The sequence below is a fragment of the Anser anser genome (assembly GCF_964211835.1).
Source record: "Anser anser genome assembly, chromosome: 1".
Classification (NCBI taxonomy): Eukaryota; Metazoa; Chordata; class Aves; order Anseriformes; family Anatidae; genus Anser; species Anser anser.
This window is the reverse complement of record NC_139720.1, coordinates 209,979,427-210,000,963: the sequence shown is the minus strand read 5'-3', so window position 1 is coordinate 210,000,963 and position 21,537 is coordinate 209,979,427. Positions and strand designations below refer to the sequence as shown.

Below are 21,537 nucleotides of genomic sequence, written 5' to 3'. Positions count from 1 at the left end.
ACAGAGGGCTTACACACTGCAGGAGGGCTTACAGGATGAGATACAAGTGGTCTCAGAGGGAAATGGTGGTTCCTACACGAATCCTGCCAGGGAGGTTTAATCCTTTCACCGTGGTGCACAGCTTCGTCATGGACACAGCCCCATCTGTGCTCCCTTACACCCCGGGGATCCCTGCCAGGCATGGGACTGAGAGGAAAGCAACAGGAGAACAAGGTCAGTGCTCATCTCCATCGGGGTCGTGGTGGCAAATGGCTCCCCCTTGCCAGGCAGGCTGCTGTTTGCACCGCAGGAAGGGGCAGCAGGGCAGGCTTTGTTCTCCGATCCTCCGCGAGATGGCAGGTCTGCACCTCCTCCTTGCCCGCGTCAGGCCACGACAGCAGGCATGTTGCTGAGCTCTGCAACAGAAGACAAGCAGTGAGCTATTGACACACCTCCAGCTATTTTGCCAGCAGTCACAAGCAAAGAGCTTGCCCCAAAAAAATCCTGCAGCCCAGGTTGGGTCATTTTGTCTGCTCCTTTAGTCCAGAAATCTGGCGCATGGGGGTATCCCCAACAGACCCCACCTTGCCGTGGAGATCTGAGAGTGCTCAGTGCCCTTCTGTTCCTTTTTCACAGCATCCCAGAGTAAAGCAGGTCAGAGGGGACCTCTGGAGCTCTCTGGTCCAACCTCTGCTTGAAGCAGAGCTCAAGGTTGCTCATGGCTTTGATGAAAAGTGATGTTCATCACTGGGGAGGAACCACAGCACTGCACCCATGCTGAGATAACCCATCCATCCTTCACCACGACATGGGCGTGACAGAGGTGACCCCGAGCAGGATCCATCTCCTGCCCCCCCTCACCCCGCTCACCTGTCCTGAACTTGTTGTAGGTGCCGCTCTCCAGCATCGAGCCACCATCGTGGGCACAGCAGGAGAAACTCCGCTCTCGCCACCTGCCAGGGGCAAAGTGCTTGGATCAGGCCACTGCTTGCTGTGGTTCGCCCCGCAGCTCCCTGGAGCCCCGATCACCCTTTTTCTACTTTGTCAGGGCAGGACCTGGCCTGGTACCTGAGGGTTTGCTCAAGTTTTTAGTGAGAAGGGATCCTGATGCACAGCTGTGATGTCTAAGTGTCCACGTTTCACGTGTAAAACAGCATTTTGAAGGCGCCTTTTTGACTAATCCCTCTCCAGGCTTCCAAAGCAAAACTATAGCTGTCTCTCCTTTTCCACACCAAAGCACTCCACATAACCACGCCATGCTTATAAGCAAGCCAGGCTGCTCACCCAGGATCTTCCTGATCTTTCCCCCTGCTGTGACCCGCAGCAGAGCTGTGCTCCCAGCACCCCTGCAGAAAACAGCCCCGAGCTGGCTGGTCTGGTCCCTCCACCCACCCACAGGCAGGTGAAGAGCTGAGCCCAGCACCTCCTGCTGTAGGAGCACAGCCTGGCTTCTGATCCAACCACGGCAGAGCTGAGCATCCAGCAGCCTGACCCCAGTTTCTCCGTTATTAAACATAGATAATGTCTTGGACAGCACAGAAAGAAAGAAAATAGTGTCTGTGACACTCAGGTATTTCTGGGTATATTTCATATTTCAGATAGTTCGTCTGGGAGGATGGATTCCTCAGTGACTCTGATATATGCAGACAGAGACATGAGGTGCACAAATGTTAACAATGAGAGCTCTCCTCCTAAGTTACATCCAATGTCCAAATAATCTAAATAGTAAAAAATAGAAAAATCAGTTCGTTTTCCAGCTTTGATAACTGGATTCTGCTGCTACTCTAAACACACCAAGTCTGCACTGAATCCTTCGGGTTGGTGATGTCTGAGTTACCAAAAGGAAAGGGAAATATATAGCAAGCAGGAGCAGTGCAGAGGCTTTTGGAGACTTTAAGGCCTTTTTTTTTTTTTTTTTTTTTTTTCTAATTCTTCAAGAGGAAGATGTCCTCTAGAGCAGTTTTAACCCTTCAGGTCACTGAAAGCATCCCTTCGTTCCTCCAAGGGGGACAACAGATGAGGCTAGCACGGCCACTAGCAGCTCAGTAGTTACCAGTGCAGAGCGAAGATGAGTGAGATGAGGAGCACAGAGGCCAGGTCCGTCAGGATCCACATGATGTTGTACTGCTGCGGCGTCTGGAAGGGAACAACAGAGGACGTGTCCAACACCAAGGACCCCGAAATACGCAAGAAAGCTGCTCTAGCTCCTCCTTGCTTCTTGATCCTAGCAATTCAGCTCCCTGGTGTGCATGTGAAGTAATATCCTTACGGTGTTTAAGGTATTTGGTGGCATTTTAAAGAGGTCACCTGCCAGTGGGTGTTGGTGCAAAATCATCGGTCTCAATAAGGACAAGTCCGCTGGGTGGCCAAGGAGACTGGACCACATCACAGTAAATACAACAGGGACTTGTTTGGACAGGCAGGCCCTGTAGTTTCCTTTGCTTCCCTGCGACATTAATATCAACAGATGGCATTTGGCTGCCCCTGGAAAAACTGTACTTAAGTGAAAACCAGAGAGGGGCTGGGTTGGCTCCTGCTTCAAGTCCAAGAGCATCTGAAGATTTGTCCTCACATCAGACCACTCCCGCCCTCAGAATGGACTGAAATGATGCGGTTTTCTGGGTGGGAGATGGAAGCACTGTAAAATCTACTTCAAGAGCGTGAAACCAGTCATTCAGAGTGGTAACCTGAATGCAGGGACTCTGGTGAGACCAGTGACCCAGGTGCTCCGTAGCCCTATAGGTTGTCAAAGGCACAGTAGAGGGCAGACAAGCAATGTGAAAAGTTCCTCACAGCAGGGTTTTTTTTTTTTTTTTCCCTTTGGGCTTGTGACAACAGACCAAGTTGAGAAGGAATGTAGGCGTTCCTGGGATTTAGGAACTTTTGACAGCAATAAGGTTCTTTAGAAGCTTAGAGATTGAAATCCTCATGCGATATCCACATGTACCCTCAAAGGCCCCTTCCTTTAACCCTAGACAAGTTTCAGTATGACTTATTTTCCCTCATGTCAGGCCTGAGTCTCCAAGTCCAGCCAACCAGGGTTCTTCTCCATGGACCAAGAAGAACCAGGAAATGAGGGTGATGATACCTGGTATGGCTCAGAGGAATGAGGTAAACCAGGTTCATGTTAAGTCTGTCTGCATGCAGAGGGACTTTATTCATGCACAAATCAGCCCATGGTCTCTAAAGGTAGCCATGAATATCTGCCCCCCATTTTGTACCCCGGGAACAAGGGAGGATCACTGCTTACCATGAGGAAGAGGGGCTGGCTGAGATTCTTCAGCGTGTGGACAGCATTAGTGGTCACAGAGTGTGCCCCCGAGCACCACGCCAGGGAGAAGAGCCACGGCTCGTTGATCACATAGAGGTTGGTGGTGATGTTTGCCTCAGCGTATTTCCTTTAAAAGACCAAGAGGCAATTGCCTTCATTAAGAAAAGCAAGGAGGTTAGTACTTCCTTTGGGCTGAATCAAGGAGAGCTGGCAATTCTGTATGGCAATTCTGTCCTAACTTGTTATAGGACGTAGGTCAGGAACAGAAAAAGGAAGCCCAACCAGCCAATAATCGGTTGATAATATCTAATTCCAACACCTACATGGGCAGGGACACCTCCTGCTAGGTCAGGTTGTCCAGAGCCCCTTCCAACTGGCCTTGGGCACTGCCAGGGCTGGGGCACCCCCAGCTCCTCTGGGCAGCCTGGGCCAGGGCCTCAGCGCCCTCAGAGGGAAGAATTTCTTCCCAACGCCTCCCCGAAGCCTCCCCCCTGCCAGGCTCCAGCCGGTGCCCCTCGTCCTGTCCCCCCAGCCCTGACAAAGAGTCCCTCCCCAGCTTCCCTGCCCCCCCTGCAGGCCCTGGCAGGCCGCTGGCAGCTCTCCCCGGGGCCTTCTCTTCCCCAGGCCCAGCACCCCCAGCTCTCTCAGCCTGGCACCACAGCAGAGCTGCTCCAGCCCCTGAGCGTCCTCGCGGCCTCCTCCGGGCCCGCTCCAGCAGCTCCGTGTCCTTGTGCTGGGCCCAGAGCTGAACGCAGCGCTGCAGGGGGGGCCTCCCGAGAGCGGGGCCCAGGGGGACAATCCAGCTGGGGGCTGCCAGCTCATATTCAGTATTCCACCTAAAAATGCATTTGTCATCTCCCAATAGTGTGTTTAAAATAATCTTCAAGGTCATTATTCACATTTCTTATGTTTGCAGCAACAGCTGGCCATCTGTGATGTCCTTATAAGTTACTGAAATTTAATATGAAGTGATACCATTTCTCTGTATAACTCTAAGGGAATGTATCATCAGTATGAGTATTTGTAAATTTATCTATAGTCTGCCCAGGATTTACCCAGATTTACCCAGATGGATCTACCTAGCATTTTAAATGTTGGGAAAATTATCATTAAGAAAACATGGACATTATTATTATCCAAAGGGCTAAACGTTTTCTTATACTTGTTTTTAATTATTTTTCAATGCTTTTGAGCATGGGAAAGAACAAAAAATCCTGTTTACGAAAGGAGAGCTGGATAGGTAAGACATTTCATATGTGTTTTTAAAAATATCTGTTTATGTAAGACAACCATTTTGGAGAATCCTTCAATAAATGTGGAGCTTTCCATTGGAGAGATTACACTGTTAGTGTGTCCCAAGCAACAGAGTACTGGTAGCAACAGAGACAATAATGAAGTCTCCAAAATACCATCTACAAGAGTGTTGTGTTCTCTCACCACAGCATTATGCACTCACACCGATGTTTGTGGAGGCCATAGGAGGTTAAATAGTTGTTTGTTCATTCTCTATGGTTCATTATTAGCAATACTGAGGATGGCATGTGTAGAAACCTGGAGACACCTGCATCCTTCTAGTCAGAAAATCCTTAGATCCCAGTGAAGTAGATATGGACTTGGACAAGGAGGGGTGCTACCCTCCTTGCTACGTATGCTACCTCTTGGCCCTACACGGGGTATACAGTAGGAATGAAATAAAGTCCTTCAACTCCAAAATGTAACAGGGTTGGCCACAACCTAAAAGAGCTCTTGCCAAAAATGCTGTAGATCCTAGAGCTGGTCACCGGAGGGAGGCATTGCCACACACATGAAGCAAATATCCTCTAGACAACAGCACTTCGGGCTGAAACTGCAACCTACCGGATATCTTCACTGGACATTTCAGTGTAGGCCAGATTGAGTTTGACAATATTGTCCATCAATAGGTCTTCAACTGGGCCAGCCTACCAGATTGGGTCTAATCCCGGACTCATTGAGGATGACTTCCAGGGTTCTGTTGATCCACGAGTACCTGTAAGGATGTTTCTCTGGAGGGCGGTAGAGATCAAATATAACAAGTTTATTCTGACTGTCTGCAAGGCGCAAGAAATTACTTAGCTTGTAAATTGACTGATTCATTGCCTGGTTTTGATCTGCCCTTGACAGTGAGCCCATGCATGAAAAGGGTTTGTCCTAGAAACAAACAGATGTAAAAAGGAAATCAGTCAGCCAGTCATATCTAGGAGCAAGCTGCATGCAAACATTTCATACCTCTGTAAGCGAAAAAGTTTGGCATCAACCCTCAGTAGGTGAGGATATTCTATTCTGCTTAGCTCTTCTACCTGAGAAACATGGATAATTAACCCAGATGACACTGCTTCTGGGACATAAATTGTGTAGCTAGCTCTGCTGTTCTTCTCTGTCCCATCACGTAAACCGTATTACACACAGCACCTTGCACAAGTACCTGTTTTCTTCTTTCTCCAGACCATCTGTTCTGCTGCTGCCATGATAAGGAGCTACAAGAACACCCACCAGCCAAACAAAATAGGTCTCCTAGGCCTAAAGGCCAAAAGGACAAAGCAAGGAGACCCCCAACTGAATGACTTCTACCAACTAAGTGTGGGCTCAACCAAAAGTTTCTCTCCTAACTTTCATACTAATAAGCTGTAGCCAGCCAGTGTCTCTTCTACAACATCACAGTCATTTATGGTGCTTGCCTTAAGGAACCATGCTCCAGCATTCAACTCCTTCAGGGTATCCCAGGAGAACAAGGCTGCATTTTGAGCAGTGTCGTTGGGATAGACCTCCCTGATGTTGGTTGTCCTCCTCAGGCTGCTGTCATGCATGAGGAAAGGAACTCCGTCGTAGCTCTTGGAGAGCAAGAATTCAGGTCACCTGGAGTGGAGATCATTCATGGCACAAGCAGAGTCAAACCAGGTGAGAACAACGTGTGGGCCACCATGAATGCAGCAGTACAGCCTCCCTTAGAGCAGAGGGTAGGGTAGGAAAGAAGGCTGACACTCAAGATACCAAACTGTTTCAAGCTTAAATATTTCTGGGTGACCTTGGTGAAGCTGTACCTCACTGTGACTCATTTTTCTCAGGGGCAAAGTGGAGATGGTGGCATTTATGCCTGCCAGCCCCTAAAAGAAAATGGGTAGTAACTTGTGGCCAAAGGCTCTTTTTGCTGACACCAAAGTGCTTCTACAGGTTTCAGAGGACTGAAGTTTAAATGGATAGAAAGGCAAAATTCTCTTTTATAGAAAGGTCTTTATTAATAGAACACCTAAGTATTAGTATTTTAGTTACTTAGTGCCTGGAAACTGCTCATCCTGCCCAGTAGGTTAGAAGGTCATGGCAAGGAGTCCCATACACAAAGGTAATTAAAGGTCTAGTAATTATATCAATGATGGCACAGGTCTAAATACAATTTTCTGGTGGTTTCTAGGCCTGATAAGACCTTCAGTGAGGCCTGGAAGTCAGACTACAGTAGGAACTTGTCTCTGTATGTTGCAAAAGTATTTAAAATATACTGTAGAAATAATGACTGTTAGATAAGAGCTTATTGAGAAGAGCCATGTCCCACAGCCCTTAGCATCATGCAGCAGCTGAGGGACCCTGTCCCAGCCGTTGGCAGAACCAAATTGCCCAAAATTACATGGCTCCAAAGGCAACTCTTAGAAGAAGTATCTGCTTTGGGAAGTGTGATGTTTTTCCCTTACCTAATGGTGACATCTGTTTCAAGACCATCCCCACCATGTTCAATTGTCTTCTGAAATGACATCTCAGTGTTTTCTGGTGCCAGCTGGGGAAAAAAAATGGGCCATGAGCAGACTGGCTTTAGACACACTCTGGAGGACTCTGTAAATACTTTCTGTCTCCTTGTAACGCCTGTTTTGTATTAAAGGACCACCATTATCTTGTTAAAGTCTCCCGTTTGCTTTCTTCCACCTTAGCCACCAAACCCACCATGTCTCTCAGGGTTCCCTGTTAGCAAACCCACAGAGCGATCATTTGGCACACAGTTCCAAACGGAAATGTCTCCCTTTCCACCCTCCATTGATTTCTTGGGGGGAAAAAATGATGATGATGAAGGCAACAGCACACAGGATGAGGAAATGATGTAAAATAGCTTCTCCAAACCTACCATCGGTGCTCCGCGGTGTCCAATGAGGGCTGGCTTTGGTCCAAGTGTCCCCTCCTCTCTGATGCAAGGAGAGTACATCCCCAGAGGTATCAAGAAAAGAAAGAGAAGGATAGCCAGGTATGGACCAACAATTACCACCTGAACAACTGCAAAAATTTGAAGGAGGAATGCTAGAGTTAATCCATTTGGTAGCACAGCGTTTGCCTTGCAGCTTGACTTTTAATACAGCCCTCCAGCTAAGTAACTGTTGGGCTTTGTCCCATCCCATTTTCCATCCCTTCTTCCCCTAATTTTCACCGTCTGTCCAAACAATACAGTCCAGGACAAAGAAGGATTTGGGCTGTTTAGGCTAGGATTGCAAGTTTTGTGCTGCAATTGCATCTCACTATGCCTTCCAGCAAGACACAGCCTTCATTTCTTTTTCATTGGAGATGATGCAATGCAATTTCCCCCACCTGTAGAGGAATGATCCTCAACAGAAGGATGCTTTTTTTTTTTTTTTCTTACTCAAATAAGAGCAGGCAACATTTTAAAGTTTCATTCCCCTCCAGGTGAATGCTTCCCTGGTTCCTTCAGACTGCTGTCAGTGGCTTTCTGTATGTGACATGCAGTCTCCTACTGACACTGACTGCATGGGTACTGCATCTCAGAAACCTGCCAAGTCATTACCTATGGTCTCTGGAGTCTGTTGACATATTACTCAAGAGTCCCAGTGGGCAACCTTCACCTCAGAGAATGAAACAGTTCCTCTGAGAAGCACCTGTGCACCAAAATTCCTTATTTAGGTGGGTACCACCACCCCTCTGCACACTGTATTAGTGGCTCTGAAAGAACTTGGGGTTACACCAAGTCAATGTATGGAGTTGAGTGACCATTAGGCACAGTGGGTTGTAAAGTCTTGGGTCCCAACATGTTCCTCCCTACCCCCAGCTGCAGTTAAATGTAGAGAAATTCCTAGGTAGGAAACAAAATGCTCCCACCAGCACATTCTGTCTGAAGTCAATGGTTTCTGTTACAACTCAACATCTGCAGATGGGTGTCATGTAGACAACACTGGATATATGGAGAAACTGGGTCAGAGAAAAAGAGCCAGAGCCAGGCTCTTCTGCAGTTGTTCTTGACTCCTTGCCCTTACACTTCCTGGAGCTCTCAAAGGGATAACACCAGGAAAGGAAAGCAAAATTCCTTAACAACCAATCTGAAAGCTCTTTTCCCCATCCTATCTGGCTTCTCCTAAGATCCTCTAGTATGGACTGACTTTCTGAGACAGTGAAACTGAGCATAGCAATTTCGGACACTGGTTGCTCTCTCCTGCAAAATTCTGACCAAATTTTCACGCATGATCTAGAACTTGGGGACTTTTGCTAATCTCCTTATCTTTAGGGCTTGTCACTACCTTGGTATACACCAAAACTTTGCAAGGTAGCATGCAAATCACTAACAAGTATGGACAGGCCCGAGACAGTGCATAGGCTAAGCCCCAGCCCTGCTAATTTCTCTGGAATACTCAAAAACTAAAATTCAACTCTAGCTGGAATGTGGATGTGGGAGGAAACGGCTCCTGCACGCTTGATTTTCCACACTGATATGTGTCTTTTGTCATACAGGGAGCAGGAAGCAGAGCTACTGTACCTTTCTTATCTGCTCTGATGGCATACAGAGCCATGGGCCAGGAGAGGAGGACCATGATAGTTATTGCCCCTATGTGGAGATAGGGGGCTGTGATCTGGAAAGGAGAAAAAAGGATTTTATTCAAAGGATGAAGTGTGGATACAGACAGAAACAAGCCCCAACACAGCTGCAGCCTCCCACATAGATGGGCTCCTGCTGTGGACATCAGCAGTTTATCTTCTCTCCCACACCCAGGTTGGATCCACAAAACACCTCCTGAGTCAGGGCAGAGAGATGTGCCTGGCTGGTTCCCCGCACTGAGGAGTGCTCCTCACTTCAGTATAAAGCTCTCCTTTCCTCTCAACCAGCCAAAAGGGACAAGTCTGTCCTTGTCCAGGATGGTTTGGCAAACAATCACCTTTACTACTACGTCATAACCTGTGAACATCTTCCAGAGAGCACCAGTTTTAATCCAATCTAATCCAGTCCAATCTTATCCATGTAACAGTCATCTCCACTGCAACTAAATCATCAATCTAATGTCAACAAACCGGAATTTCCTCAGCCTTTCCTACCGCTTGGCCAACTCTCTAAAATGTAAGGGTTGAAGAAAAGCAGAAGTCATTGAGAGATGTCATTGTGTGTGAGAACGTCTGCCCTGGATACCTGATCCCAACTTCTTTTGACCAGAAGCAGGATGCAGTTGCATAAACAAAGGTGCCACCTGAGATGTCCAGGATATTTGAGATAGTTATGCAGGGCTAGTGGACAGAACACAGGATCTGCTAAAGACTGGTGTCCTTTGGGAACAGCAGCTGAAGCATCTCAAAGGGCATGAACACCCAAAATAAACCACACCTGTGGGAAACCCAAAAGATTTTGTGTCTCCTTCTCCCCATCCTCCTCCCCTAGAGTCTGAAAAGGGGAGGAGAAGCTGACACTTTCTCTTTACCTTTGCCAGTGCATTAGCCCTGATTCCCTTCCTCAGGGAATGAAGTTCTTCTGGGTCGCAGGAGACTGAAATTGGGCTAATGCTAAAAGCTGCTGAGCTGGCATGAGCTGAGTAGGGAGTGAGTTCTCACTCCAGTAACCCCACCAGCCAAACGGATCTGATTTACCTGCCCTCAGCACCTGCTAATTAACAGTGCACTTAAAACAAGTTTGCCAAAAAAAAGGGAAAAAAAGATACGACTTCCCCAAAGGAGACATGTTATATCAAACAAATAGCTTGATACCAAACCTCAGGTCTTGGCTTCCTTCCTTCCTACGGGAAATGTTAAGTCTTAATAAAAGTCTATGCAAAACTGCACAGACTGCCAGGAAAACCCATGTGAAAAACATTTACCATATGGAATATTTTCCACTGATTGCCACACAATACTTCAAGAAACCAGTTGCTTTTTTCAAAGAACCTCCTTTCAAACAAACCTCTTACCTGGAATGAGAGGCGGACTGTTTTCCACTGATCTCCCCAGAGTACAGATAATATGAAGAGGGCTGTGATAGAGAAGCCCAGGACAAGAAAAGTCCCAATCTGGGGAGATACAAAGGACATTAATAAGCTTTGGTATTTCTGCATAGGGTGTGCAATCTATTTGCCTAACAGGCTTCTTTAATCAGCTTGGACTCAATACATTCGGGATGCACAAGCTTGGCTGTGCCACTTCATAGACAAAGAGATCTAATGGGACTAAAACCAGACCCACAGTGCTATAAATTGGATTTTCTGTATGGCAAAACTGATTTTACAAGTTAAGTACCTAACCCGAGTCAGCCCTCAAGGCTCCCTCTCTAGTCACGGGAGAAAGAGAGGAATTTACAGAGGTGATCCATTTCCACTTGCTTTATGATAAGGGATGCCTCTCTCTGTCTGTTGATGCAGATGGAGCCTAGATGAACAACTATCGTTAAATTCTGTAGTTGGCTGAACTCAGAAACACCAAGTTAAACCCAAAAGAGACATCAGCACAGCTTCCTTATGCTGAGTTGCTTTGGAAGAGGCTTCAGCAACTGCAAACTTTTCTGTAGTTCAGAAATAAGAATTTAATCTTTAACTAAAAGAAAAGTGAAGGGGTAGCTCATTCTGTGCTGTGGCTTCTTGCCCAGGTTGGTACCAAGCAGTTATGATGGCAGGCTCTTCCTGGAACCTTATTTGTCTGCTGAGAACTAAACACAAGTAGAAACTGGAACCAAGGCCCTAACTAGTCTTCAGGGAGATCCTACAGATCAGCATCCTAATAATCAGTCCCTAATCTCTTCCACATAGGGACGCAGTGTTGGTATTTTCCACAAATTGCTCTACAGCTTTCTGGATCTTCTGGAAGCCCATTTTTGATAGTAAAATTGATCGTTTCCACTGTGTAAATGAAGAAACAGAGGATGGAGTATTCTGACATTCAACTATTCCCCTTCACAGCAAGATTTGCAATCTTATTACGCTTTCCCCTAAGCTTCATGGCTTATTTTTTAAAAGCCTCACCTGGCTTTCAAGAAGTTCTTAAGAAAGGTGGTTTCTAAAGCATCATTTTGCAGCAACAGCTCCCTGAGGAGTTGTTTCTATGCCTTCCAAACTCCACGTGGCTTTTCCAAAACCACCCCAAGACCAAAAGACACGGGGCACCAGGATGCCTTGGAAAAGCCAGGTTTCTGTTCTGCAGAGGAAGCAGCCACTGTTTTTAAAGCTGTTGGGTCCTGCTACAGGGACTTACGCTGTGCTCCTCATGGAAACTTTGCCTTTGTCTACATGCAACCACATGTAGGCATGTCAAATGCAGACATCCTCACCTCAGTGAGTCACCACGGGCTCCTTTTAGAGCCAGTGGGGAAAAAAGGTACTTTAGGTGTGATTCATCTCATCTCAATTTAAGTGTCTATGACCAGCTGGATGATTTGCATCCTCGGAGGGTTCATTTCCCTCATCTGACTGCACAGGGAGCTTGGGGTGATTAGCTCACTTGGAGATATCATTAGTACGGATATTTAAAGCCTCCTAAGATTAACCTCCTCCCTCTCTCCTATGATCTAAGCTGTTTTGCATGCAGGGAAACACCACAGGCTGATGGTTTAAAGCATGGTTAGGGTTACCAGAAAACCCTCTCCCCACCTTGTGACTCCAGTGCAGGTACAGCTGCTGACCTTCTGCAAGCAAACACATCGCTAGGACCTGGGAAAGCAAGAAGAGATTGTTTGCATCCTGGTACAAAATGACAAAATGAGGCATTTCTGGAATTATTTTTGTATAGGGAAGTCACTTTACTCTAGACCTTTGTGCACAATGGCAAGGCAGGACAGGTGGATGGAGAGAAGCGGTTATTGCTACAGTAAATATGTTCCTGAAATGGCCAAGCACTCACCAAAACTGCCTTGTAGGGTCAAAACCTTCTCATGGGTGACAGATAGTTGAGCATTTTGGGGTACACACTTTGTGACTGCACTCTGATATATAGAATATGGCCTGGGCCAGCAGCCATGACATGAAAAATAGAGCAGCAACCTTACTTTTTTTCTATGTATTTGTTGTCACTAAAGGCACATCATCCATGGGGGACAGCTCAGGGAATAAAAGTCTCAAAAAAAAACCAAAAACACAAAACAAACAAACAAACAGAAAAACAGAGCAGAGAGCAAAGGAAAGCACACAGTGACAGTAATAGCAAGAAATGCAAGAAATGCACATCTCAGAACGTGGAAAACTGCCTTGGAGATTCAAAACCTCTGGTTTGTATTAGGTTAATTTTTAATTCCCAGCTGTGGCCCTATGGCTGGTGTGCTCCTTTCCCTGCTGGCAGGTTGGAGCCCTTGGGGATCAGGGTCCCTTAAGGACAGCAAAAACCCCAGCCAGGGCAGGGGACAACCTGAGATGCCCTGAACACCAAGTAAAGGATGAGGAAAACCAGTCCGTGGCTCTTCTGGAGACTAGCTTCAGGTTGTCACAGACAACTGATGAACCTGATGACAAGTTTCACCAGCCCAGATGCCTTGCTGCTGTGCAAACACGTGGGTCTATGCTCAGGTGCATGGAGCAAGCTTCCCAACAAGTGTAAGGGATGGTCTGGGAACCAGTATCACCAGATATGAGGGTTTAGAGAAAAAACATCTGTTAGCAGTCATCAGTGCTCCACTGAGACGATAATTTATGATCCAGGTCCTTGCAGACTGTAACACAGTGGGACTGTGTGAAAGCAGGACAAAGAGATTTAGGGCAATAATGTGCTGGGAAGGGGAGCTGTTCTCCTGAAACCCAACTATAAAGGAATGTAAGGTGATTCCGACCCAGCTACAAATACCCTCTCTTTCCAGGATGATGCTGATTTGAGGCAAGATAAGCTCAGCAGAGAATACAGATCAGCCTTTAAGGGCTACTTGACATGTCAGCCTCCTTTAATTGAATCCTACACCCAGGACATGATGAGTAACCGCGGGAGCAGTTCACGGAGAACTGAATTACTGCTGAAGATCTTAAACCAGGCACATTTAAATAAGCCATTTTAGAAAAATGAAGGGAAAAGACACTTTCAAAATCTCCCCTTTTCGGCAAGCAATGTTACGAAGACTTGGTCCTTGCCTAAGGTGCATCCAAACACCTACTTCAGAGGCCGTGCTCAACTAGACTCTCCCCTGCTACTCCTGTGTAACTTTCTTACAAAAGATGCAGCATATTTGGGGATGCCATTGGAGGAAAAGCTCGTTTTTATGGATAGAGGTAACAGCTCATTACCAGCTTACAAGAAGTATAATCACCAATTTTCATCCTCGAATGGTGAAGGAGGAACTCTTGCAGTTGCTCCACTGGTCAGTGGAGGAGAACACGTCTTGATGGACCGGTGAGATGATGTGATGTGGACAAGATCTGTCCTCTGTGTGCTCTGGCTCCTCAAAAGCTGCCTCAGGACCTGTCTGATCTGCTCTTCCATGGAGAGCAGCTGTGTTTAGCAGTGTCTCACACGGTTCCACCTACAGCAAGACTTCTTCAGGCCAAAGGACAACCACCACCAGCAGGTCTGGCTCCTCCAAACTGCTCCTACACATACCCTGGGATTCACTGCAATGGGGGCTTGACAGCACAAGCCAGGTTTCTACATTCACTTTCTGGCAAAAAAAAAAAAGCAGGCTTTCAGAGCTTCCATGACACCCCAGTGTCTCAGGAATGAAGGCTTGAGGTCACTCTTTGGACTTCACTACCAACGTACAATTTTGAGTCGTCTTCTTAGTGTATGAATGCAGAGGCCCCAGCACATCTGAACCCCTTTACATTATACAGTCAGGAGTTACCTCCTCAAAAACCCCTTGGAATGAATGTGTTTAACTGCAGAGAGGCAAATATCATCTTCTGTGTTTGAAAGACTGAACAAGAAAGTATTTTTCTTCTCCCCTGAGCCTGAACTGTCCTGCAACAAGACCCCGCAGCTTAACCTTTTAGCTCTAATGGGGATGAGAAGATTGCCTTGGGAGTGATAACAATTAAATTAATTGAAACTGATTGTCTGAAGAAAATTACACTGATGCATGCAGGCGGAGAGAGCCTTTGCACAGACAGCAAGTGCTTTGTTGTGCAGCACTTTGTTCAGCCACTGGTGGCTGCTGGGCAGAAGAGTGTTTGCTTCAGTGGTTCACAATAAGGACGTGGAAGGAGGCCTCCAGGCCCCAGTTGGGTGGAGGAAGAGACTACGATGCTCACAAACAAAACCACGCCAAGCACTGCTTGCTGTAAAAACTCTGCTCCAGCAAGGGCATCAGTGTGCTCAGCTTTCTGACATGTTGGGCTGCTGATGCAAAACATCACAAGGAAGCATTGCCTGGGTGAAGATCTCTGGTCCTTCCTGCAACACGTGGAATCCTCCCTCCTCCACATCCCCATCCCATGTCCCTGCAGGTCAGGATGTCTGTCCCAGGTGATTGAAATTGGCTGATTCAGCCAAAAACTGTTGAGAAATAACAGGCAGGCAGCACAGCCAGCCTCTTAGGAAACAAGGCAAAAGCAAGTTTTCACACGGAGCCAACATGGTCACAGCCCACCATGGTTCAAAAAGGGTTTCTACGTGTGCCTAAGACCTGGTGAAGAACAGACCATGGTTTAACCTAAGTCTAGCTATGATGTGTGATACCAACAGTCTTGTAGGGAAGTCACACATCACAGGAACCACCAGTGGCTCAATGCAGAAGGTATTTCTGCTGTGTTACGCCCCCTGAACATCACTTGGGTAGGAGGGAGAAGTGCTCAGGGAAGTGCCAGCTGGCTGTGGTTGCTCAAGAGTGCTGAACCTCTGGAGATGAATGTTTTTGCTGGGATAGCAGTAGCCTGATGCACCCCAAGGTGGGAGGTCCCTGACTTGCTGTAGCCATGCCCTGCCTCTTTTGCCTCTGTGGAAAGCCACTGCACATTTTGAGATAGCAGGAGCACGAACAGCCTTGTGCCTCCCAGAACTTAACATCAGTGCATGCAGGAGTCTTGCCAAATTAGGCACGATGGACATAATGATGCAAGCAAGAAGGGCAAGTGCCCTTAGAAATACCCAGTGACTTTAGGTGGGTTACTTAACAGCTTCATGAAGATGAGGAGCAAATGGATCCTGACCGCACATGCATCTTTGGCAAAGCTCAGAGTTGCCCAAAGTAACATTGCAACCACCAAACTACCGACACTGATCCATTAACACCAGGAAAGCTAGGTAGACCTAGCTAAATAACAGACATTAAGCTCTACAGCCACCAGCACGCCTCAAAATCCTTGTAATTAAATATTGTTATTTGACCTACTTAAAGATAAGTTATTCCACAGCTTTTATAATGCTATTGATTGCTTGTAGCATGGCCAAGCAGCTGTCCTATTTCTCACTTTGTTATTTTATTGCTAGCACTGAAATAAAATCACTATTTATTTGTACTTCAGCAGGGACAAAGGACCTTGGAAATCTGTTGTGTTGGGCACTGCGTGAGCAAGGCTAAGAGAGGTTCCCTGCCACGGGCAATTTACAGGCTGGCTATATGATGAGACGTCAATGAACGGGTAGGAGCAGCAGGAACTGATGATAAAAGCCAGTTGCCTTGGTCACAGAGGTGAGTCAAAGCCACAGCGTCAGCCCCAGCACCTGGCATCTCAAAACGCAAGCTGGAGCAGGAATGAGACTGAAAGTGGGGAAAATTTAATGCAGTTTGGAAAAGTGAAGACCTCAGGAACATAAACCTCTTTGGGCATAAATTTAAGGAGTGTTTTGTGACCACATCTGCGGTCTCCAACTGGAGACAAGCCCTCCAGCAAGGCAGAGAGAATCAAGGCAGCTTTAGTGATAATGTTTCCCTTCTTCTCATGAGTTTTACACTTCAGGGTTAGAGGAATAACTCTACTTTGACAACCCATCACCACTACAAGACTCAGATCTCCATACTTCCCTGCTGTCAAATAACAAAACTCAGCTTCCACATAACCAATACTGGCACAGCTTTCCTTGTTTTGATGGAGAAATGGGTCAAATTCACCAAAGGGAAATCACTGAGGGAAATCACAGAACCTACATCTAGCTCAGAGACACCTGTGTTGAAAATGCTCATCCGCAGGTGGGAGAAAGTACCACAAATGCTCATTGTGTTCCCAGTCCTCCCCAGGTAGCTACTGTCAAGCGTCAGGGCAAGGCTGAACTTTGGTCTGACACATTAAACCATCCCTGTATTTATTTTCTAGGCCCGTAACTCACTCCTTAACAGGAGCCTTACTTACCAACAGCAGCGCGATGTACATGAACAGGATTGCAGCCACTACCAGGAGAACAAGAGACCAGAGGAACCAGAAGCCCAGGTTCCCATAGTTATACCTAAAAAGCAATAAAACCTTATCATAGCATTTGTGGCACGTTAGCAGAAGGGGCTGCAGGGAAAATATATTTGAAGGAGAAAACGCCAGAAAGCTGGAGGAGCTACAGAGGCGTATCCCAAGCAGAGAGAGGGAAGCTTTCCTTTCTATCCAAAGGCTCAATAACATTATTACACCTGAATAACATTATTACACATTATTATATATTATTATATATTACATATATATTTTATATATTATATATAATATAATATAATTATTATTATATATTTGTATTATATATTATATTATATATAATATTATATATATTATATTATTATAACAATGAATAACATTATTACACCTCCCCTTCTCATGGTATTTGAGCTATCTGGATGGCATCTGATTTTAGGGGCCAGATTTACATAACTGCTACCTACACAGTGCAGAAGGAAAGGATTTGCATAAAACCACACTGGTTATTTCTCTGTCTCCAGACTGGGAACATGAAATTCTCTTTGCTCTGCGATAGCTGCTGCAATACCTCTGATGCCAGCCACTATGCTTCTTCGGAGGGAACAGGAAAAAAGGAAAGATGACCAAGGGAAGGAAAGAGCCATTTAGTCCCTTTCATTCACCATTTTTGCAACAGCAGCTGTTATCTTTCTCACAAATCCACACTTAAACCTGTACACCGTAGCCAAGCAAAGGGCAGAGCCTCAGCACCTCTGGAGACCCTGGGAGTTCATTTAGGGTGCCAGAACCAAGATGTGAAGGGACCAAAGCTTTGGCTCGTGACTGAAGTGCCCGGCCTACCTGGGGTGTCTCATTAAAACCCGAGTGGGAAAGGAGGAAAACGTGGCACTTACCAGTCAAAGTTGTTGTAGTCATTTTTCGCTTCACCCCACATGTACAGGAAGACGAGAGAAAAGCAGAAAGCTCCAACGAGCAATGGGAAAAACACGCATTCCCGCTAGAGAGGGAGACGAAGGACAATCGGTCAGAGCCTCGTTCACTCCAAAGCAAGCAGAGCAAACAGCAGACACTGCTTGCTTCTAGGCTGTCCGTGAAACACGTGGCTTGATGCTGGACCTTCTGAAGCCGACCTTCTCCTACGAGGAGAGGCTGCGAGAGCTGGGGCTGCTGGGCCTGGAGCAGAGGAGGCTCCGGGGGCTGCCAGCCATGGCCACCAGCACTGCCGGGAGGTGCCGAGAGGCCGGAGCCAGGCTCTGCTCAGGGGTGCCCGGGGCCAGGCCCAGAGGCCCCGGGCCCAGCCTGGAGCCCAGGAGGTGCCCTCTGCCCCTCAGGAAGCACTGCTGGGCTGGGCGGGTGCCGGAGCCCTGGCACAGGCTGCCCAGAGAGGGGCTGGGGGCTCCTCCTTGGGGATCTCCAGCAGCCGCCTGGACGTGGGGCTGGGCCCCCTGCTCGGGGTGGCCCTGCTGGACCAGGGCTGGCACCACAGGGACCCGCAGCTGCCCCACACCACCAGCCACACGGGGACACTCTCTCCATGGTGGCACAGACAAACTGAGCCTGCCAGAGAAGCACAGCAAGCCCTCCAGCCCCAGGAGCTGCCATCTAGGACACCAAGAGACCGCGCTGGGCTCTAAGGGAGGTGAGGCCTTTGACCCACAGCATCAACTGCTTCTCAGCTTGGACTGACTTTTCCCAGTGCAGAAATGAATGTCTTTGCTGATTCTGAGCTAATTTACCGTCTTGCAGCAGCATTTCCCAGGCTCGGTCCTTCTGCGTTGGTACCGCTTCCACCGGCAGCTGTAGAAACCCGCCAGGCAGGAGATGAAGGGCTGGTGCTCGTACCTCTGCAGCAAGTGCCGACGTACCACCTTCAGCTTCCCAAACTTGATCCTCTTGAGGCTGGTGGAACTGGCCTCCATCTGAAGAGCTTTATCTCATCTTCCTCCTGAAATGAGGTCACAAGATTGATGTGAGTCTCCTTGCCTTCGGGGTAAGCTTTTTGTGTCAGAAGGAGAGGAATTGTTCCCAAGAGGATGCAGAGACCAGCAGGAAAGGTGGCTGAGGACACCCCACCTAACTTTATACCCCTGAGAGAGATGTCTAGAAGAAAAGTACGGTCATTTCAAGTCCCCTGAGTGGTCAGTGGTTATAACTTTGGTGCTCTGCATCACCTCTGAGGGAACCTCTGCCTCCCTTTGACTCTACAGGGAGCTCTGGGAAAGGAAATCATTAACTTTAGCCCTCCATGCAGATTCCCAAATAATGTCAGATGAACCTGAGATGAACTTAGCCATGGGAATTAGCTCAATATCGCTGTGACCTCTCTGCAACCCCTTACCAGTTTAAGTAGTTCAGGTAGGAAAGGGACCAAAACTCTCCCAGGACACAGCCCTCTTATCCCAGAAAAACTGCAGCGCTGCAGAGACCGATCCCTGATGGAAAAACTATTTCCTGACTCAAAGAGCTCTACTGGCAGCGTGTTGGAAGGCCAGAAAGAACAGCTGTAAAGATGCACACATGGGAGATCTGTTCATAATCGGGACTTTAAACAAAGACTCCGGTGGTAAGTTGCAGCCGGTGTTAGCAGTGAAGCAAACAGCACAGGGGTTGTGCCAGCAAAGAGCAATTTGCCCAGCAGGGCACTGTCGAGACCACAAGGAAACATTAAGGAAAAATAGTCCTGTGTTGGCAGACGAACAGGCACCGCTATCCATCGCTTCTTTGGAGAACAGAGATAGCCTGAGATGCTCTCCGAGTGCCATAGTGCCCCTGAGTCCATACCGGTCATGTTCAGATGCAGGCATATCTGCTGCAAAGTCCCAGCTCAGGAGTCCAATCCCCTTAATTTATCTGATGTAATAACAGTAATTTAAGAGCAAAAATGAACAGATTGCTGCACTACACACGTGGGTAAAATGTACATGTAAATAGTTTGCAAACAACTCCAAGTCCTGCGTTTCTTTGCAGAAATGAATGGATAACAGCTTGCAAATTGACACTACATAAAAACAACCCCAAAAATCCAGCCCTATGATCAGTTTGCAGAAGGCACAAATAAAACAAGATGCAAGTTAAAACGGAAATGATGCTCTCCTCATGTATTTCCTGCTATATGTTCCCAGCCTAACAGCAGCTGGGTTGCAAAGGAGAGGGGATGGAAATGAAGCACAAGAGTTGTCAGATCAGGCTGCTCCTAACCAAGAAGTGCCCGCATGTGCCATGCCCTGAATGCCTTCCTGAGACAGAGGTGTTTGCCCATCCACGACACTCAGTTCACCAGCATCAGATCCGGAGGCAGCAGGAGGTCACCCCCTGGTAAAAAATTGATGCTGCTCTCACATGGCGACATGGTGAGCCTGCTCTTGAGTAACCCAGCACAGAGGGTTTGTGGGCTCTGTGCCACCGGTGAGTGGTGTAGATGACATTTGATCCTGCTGTCCTAGTCACCTGGACTAAAATATACCTGGCATAAGCCCAGCGATTGCCAAATTGCCCCAGCTGTGTCTTCTGAATACGTTTGAACCTTCAGAGCTCTTACCAGAAGGTTTACATGTGCCATGCGGGTGCAGTATTTGTTACCTTCTAGTAGGATCCCTAGACCATGATTTTCCCCATCAGTGAAGCACAGCATCGTTTTTTTCCCCAGCCCTTGATTTAATGCTTCATCCTTTCCCTCCAGCAATAGCAATGAAGACACTGGTTCAAAACCAGCAGCTTTGCTGTCAGAGGACCATGAAATTTGCTACTGCATTCTTAATGGAGACACGAGGCTCACACATCGATATTTATCCATCAGTGTATAGGATTTGACAGGAAAACTGATGGCAGAGACCTCAGCACATTGTCCTCTCCATCTGGCTGGCGGGATGTTAAATCTGGATGTTAGTCGAGATGTTAGACTAGCTCTCTCATAAAAAGGGTGATGGAGATACCACCAGCTCCCAAGACAGGCTAATCCTCTCTGAATTTGCTCTACCATTAACAGTTTTTTTTCAGTGCCTGGCCTCATGTCTAACAGTTTAAGCCCACCACTTCACGACCTGATCTTGATGGATCTAGAGAGGAGAGTAAATGTTTCCTCTGTTACGTATTTCACAACTGTTTGGATGACTGCCGTCTCGCTGGAGCTTTTGGAACGGGTAAGCACAACATCTCACATAATGGGAAACATTCACGTAGCAGCCTTTAAGAGAGCTTCAGTCTTAACCACGGCCAAACAAACCAAGAAATCCTCTTGAGGATCCACTTCCTGGCAGCATGAGGTGGGTTTGGGATGTCCATGTGCAGATCTCAGAGCCCTCGGTGCTCAGAGGGTTCATCTTGTCTCACGGCTGAGCCCTGGGACCCCGGATAATGTCCTCAGGGGACCCTGGCACCCACTGCTTGTCATCCTTTTGGGAAATGACACTTAGAAAGCTGAAGTTTCGGAATCTCAGTTTGCAAATTCTGCACCGAGGAACATCTGCAACCCAGGAAACGTCTTCAGAGCTGTTTATAAGAAGGAGCCCATCATCCTCAATCATCCTCTACCATTCTTCCTCTCCAGCATGGACTGACTAGGGGATGAGAGCTCCTGGGGCTGAAATCCTATCCTGCCCAAAAGAGAAACAGCAATGCACAGAAGACCTTGCAGTGACTTGCCAGCCCCATCCAGAAGTACAAGAGGCTGCCGGAGGTTAGAGACCAGGGATGCCAATAAAGCCATTATATCACAGCTGGTGGGAGCAGAAAGCTTTCAGCCAAAGCTGAACGTGCCCTGCCAAGCCCCAGATCATGACTTGCCCCACA

The 21,537-nt window shown here is 47.3% G+C and overlaps 2 protein-coding genes across 2 annotated transcripts in view; both read right to left on the bottom strand.

Moving 5' to 3' along the window:
* Window positions 1-21,537, bottom strand: part of PAK1 (p21 (RAC1) activated kinase 1) — an 805,686-nt gene that overhangs the window by 58,863 nt on the left and 725,286 nt on the right. The window lies entirely within an intron of this gene.
* Window positions 347-21,537, bottom strand: part of LOC310884770 (glycerophosphodiester phosphodiesterase domain-containing protein 5-like) — a 34,357-nt gene continuing 13,166 nt past the window's right edge. The window contains 14 exon segments of the mRNA XM_083807009.1: window positions 347-932; window positions 2,033-2,115; window positions 3,230-3,377; window positions 5,108-5,185; window positions 5,187-5,419; window positions 5,947-6,097; window positions 6,952-7,034; window positions 7,377-7,522; window positions 9,009-9,102; window positions 10,423-10,521; window positions 12,091-12,150; window positions 16,702-16,795; window positions 17,643-17,746; window positions 18,486-18,694. Coding sequence (XP_083663135.1) covers window positions 686-932; window positions 2,033-2,115; window positions 3,230-3,377; window positions 5,108-5,185; window positions 5,187-5,419; window positions 5,947-6,097; window positions 6,952-7,034; window positions 7,377-7,522; window positions 9,009-9,102; window positions 10,423-10,521; window positions 12,091-12,150; window positions 16,702-16,795; window positions 17,643-17,746; window positions 18,486-18,668 — 1,803 coding nt within the window. The 5' untranslated portion in view covers window positions 18,669-18,694 and the 3' untranslated portion in view covers window positions 347-685.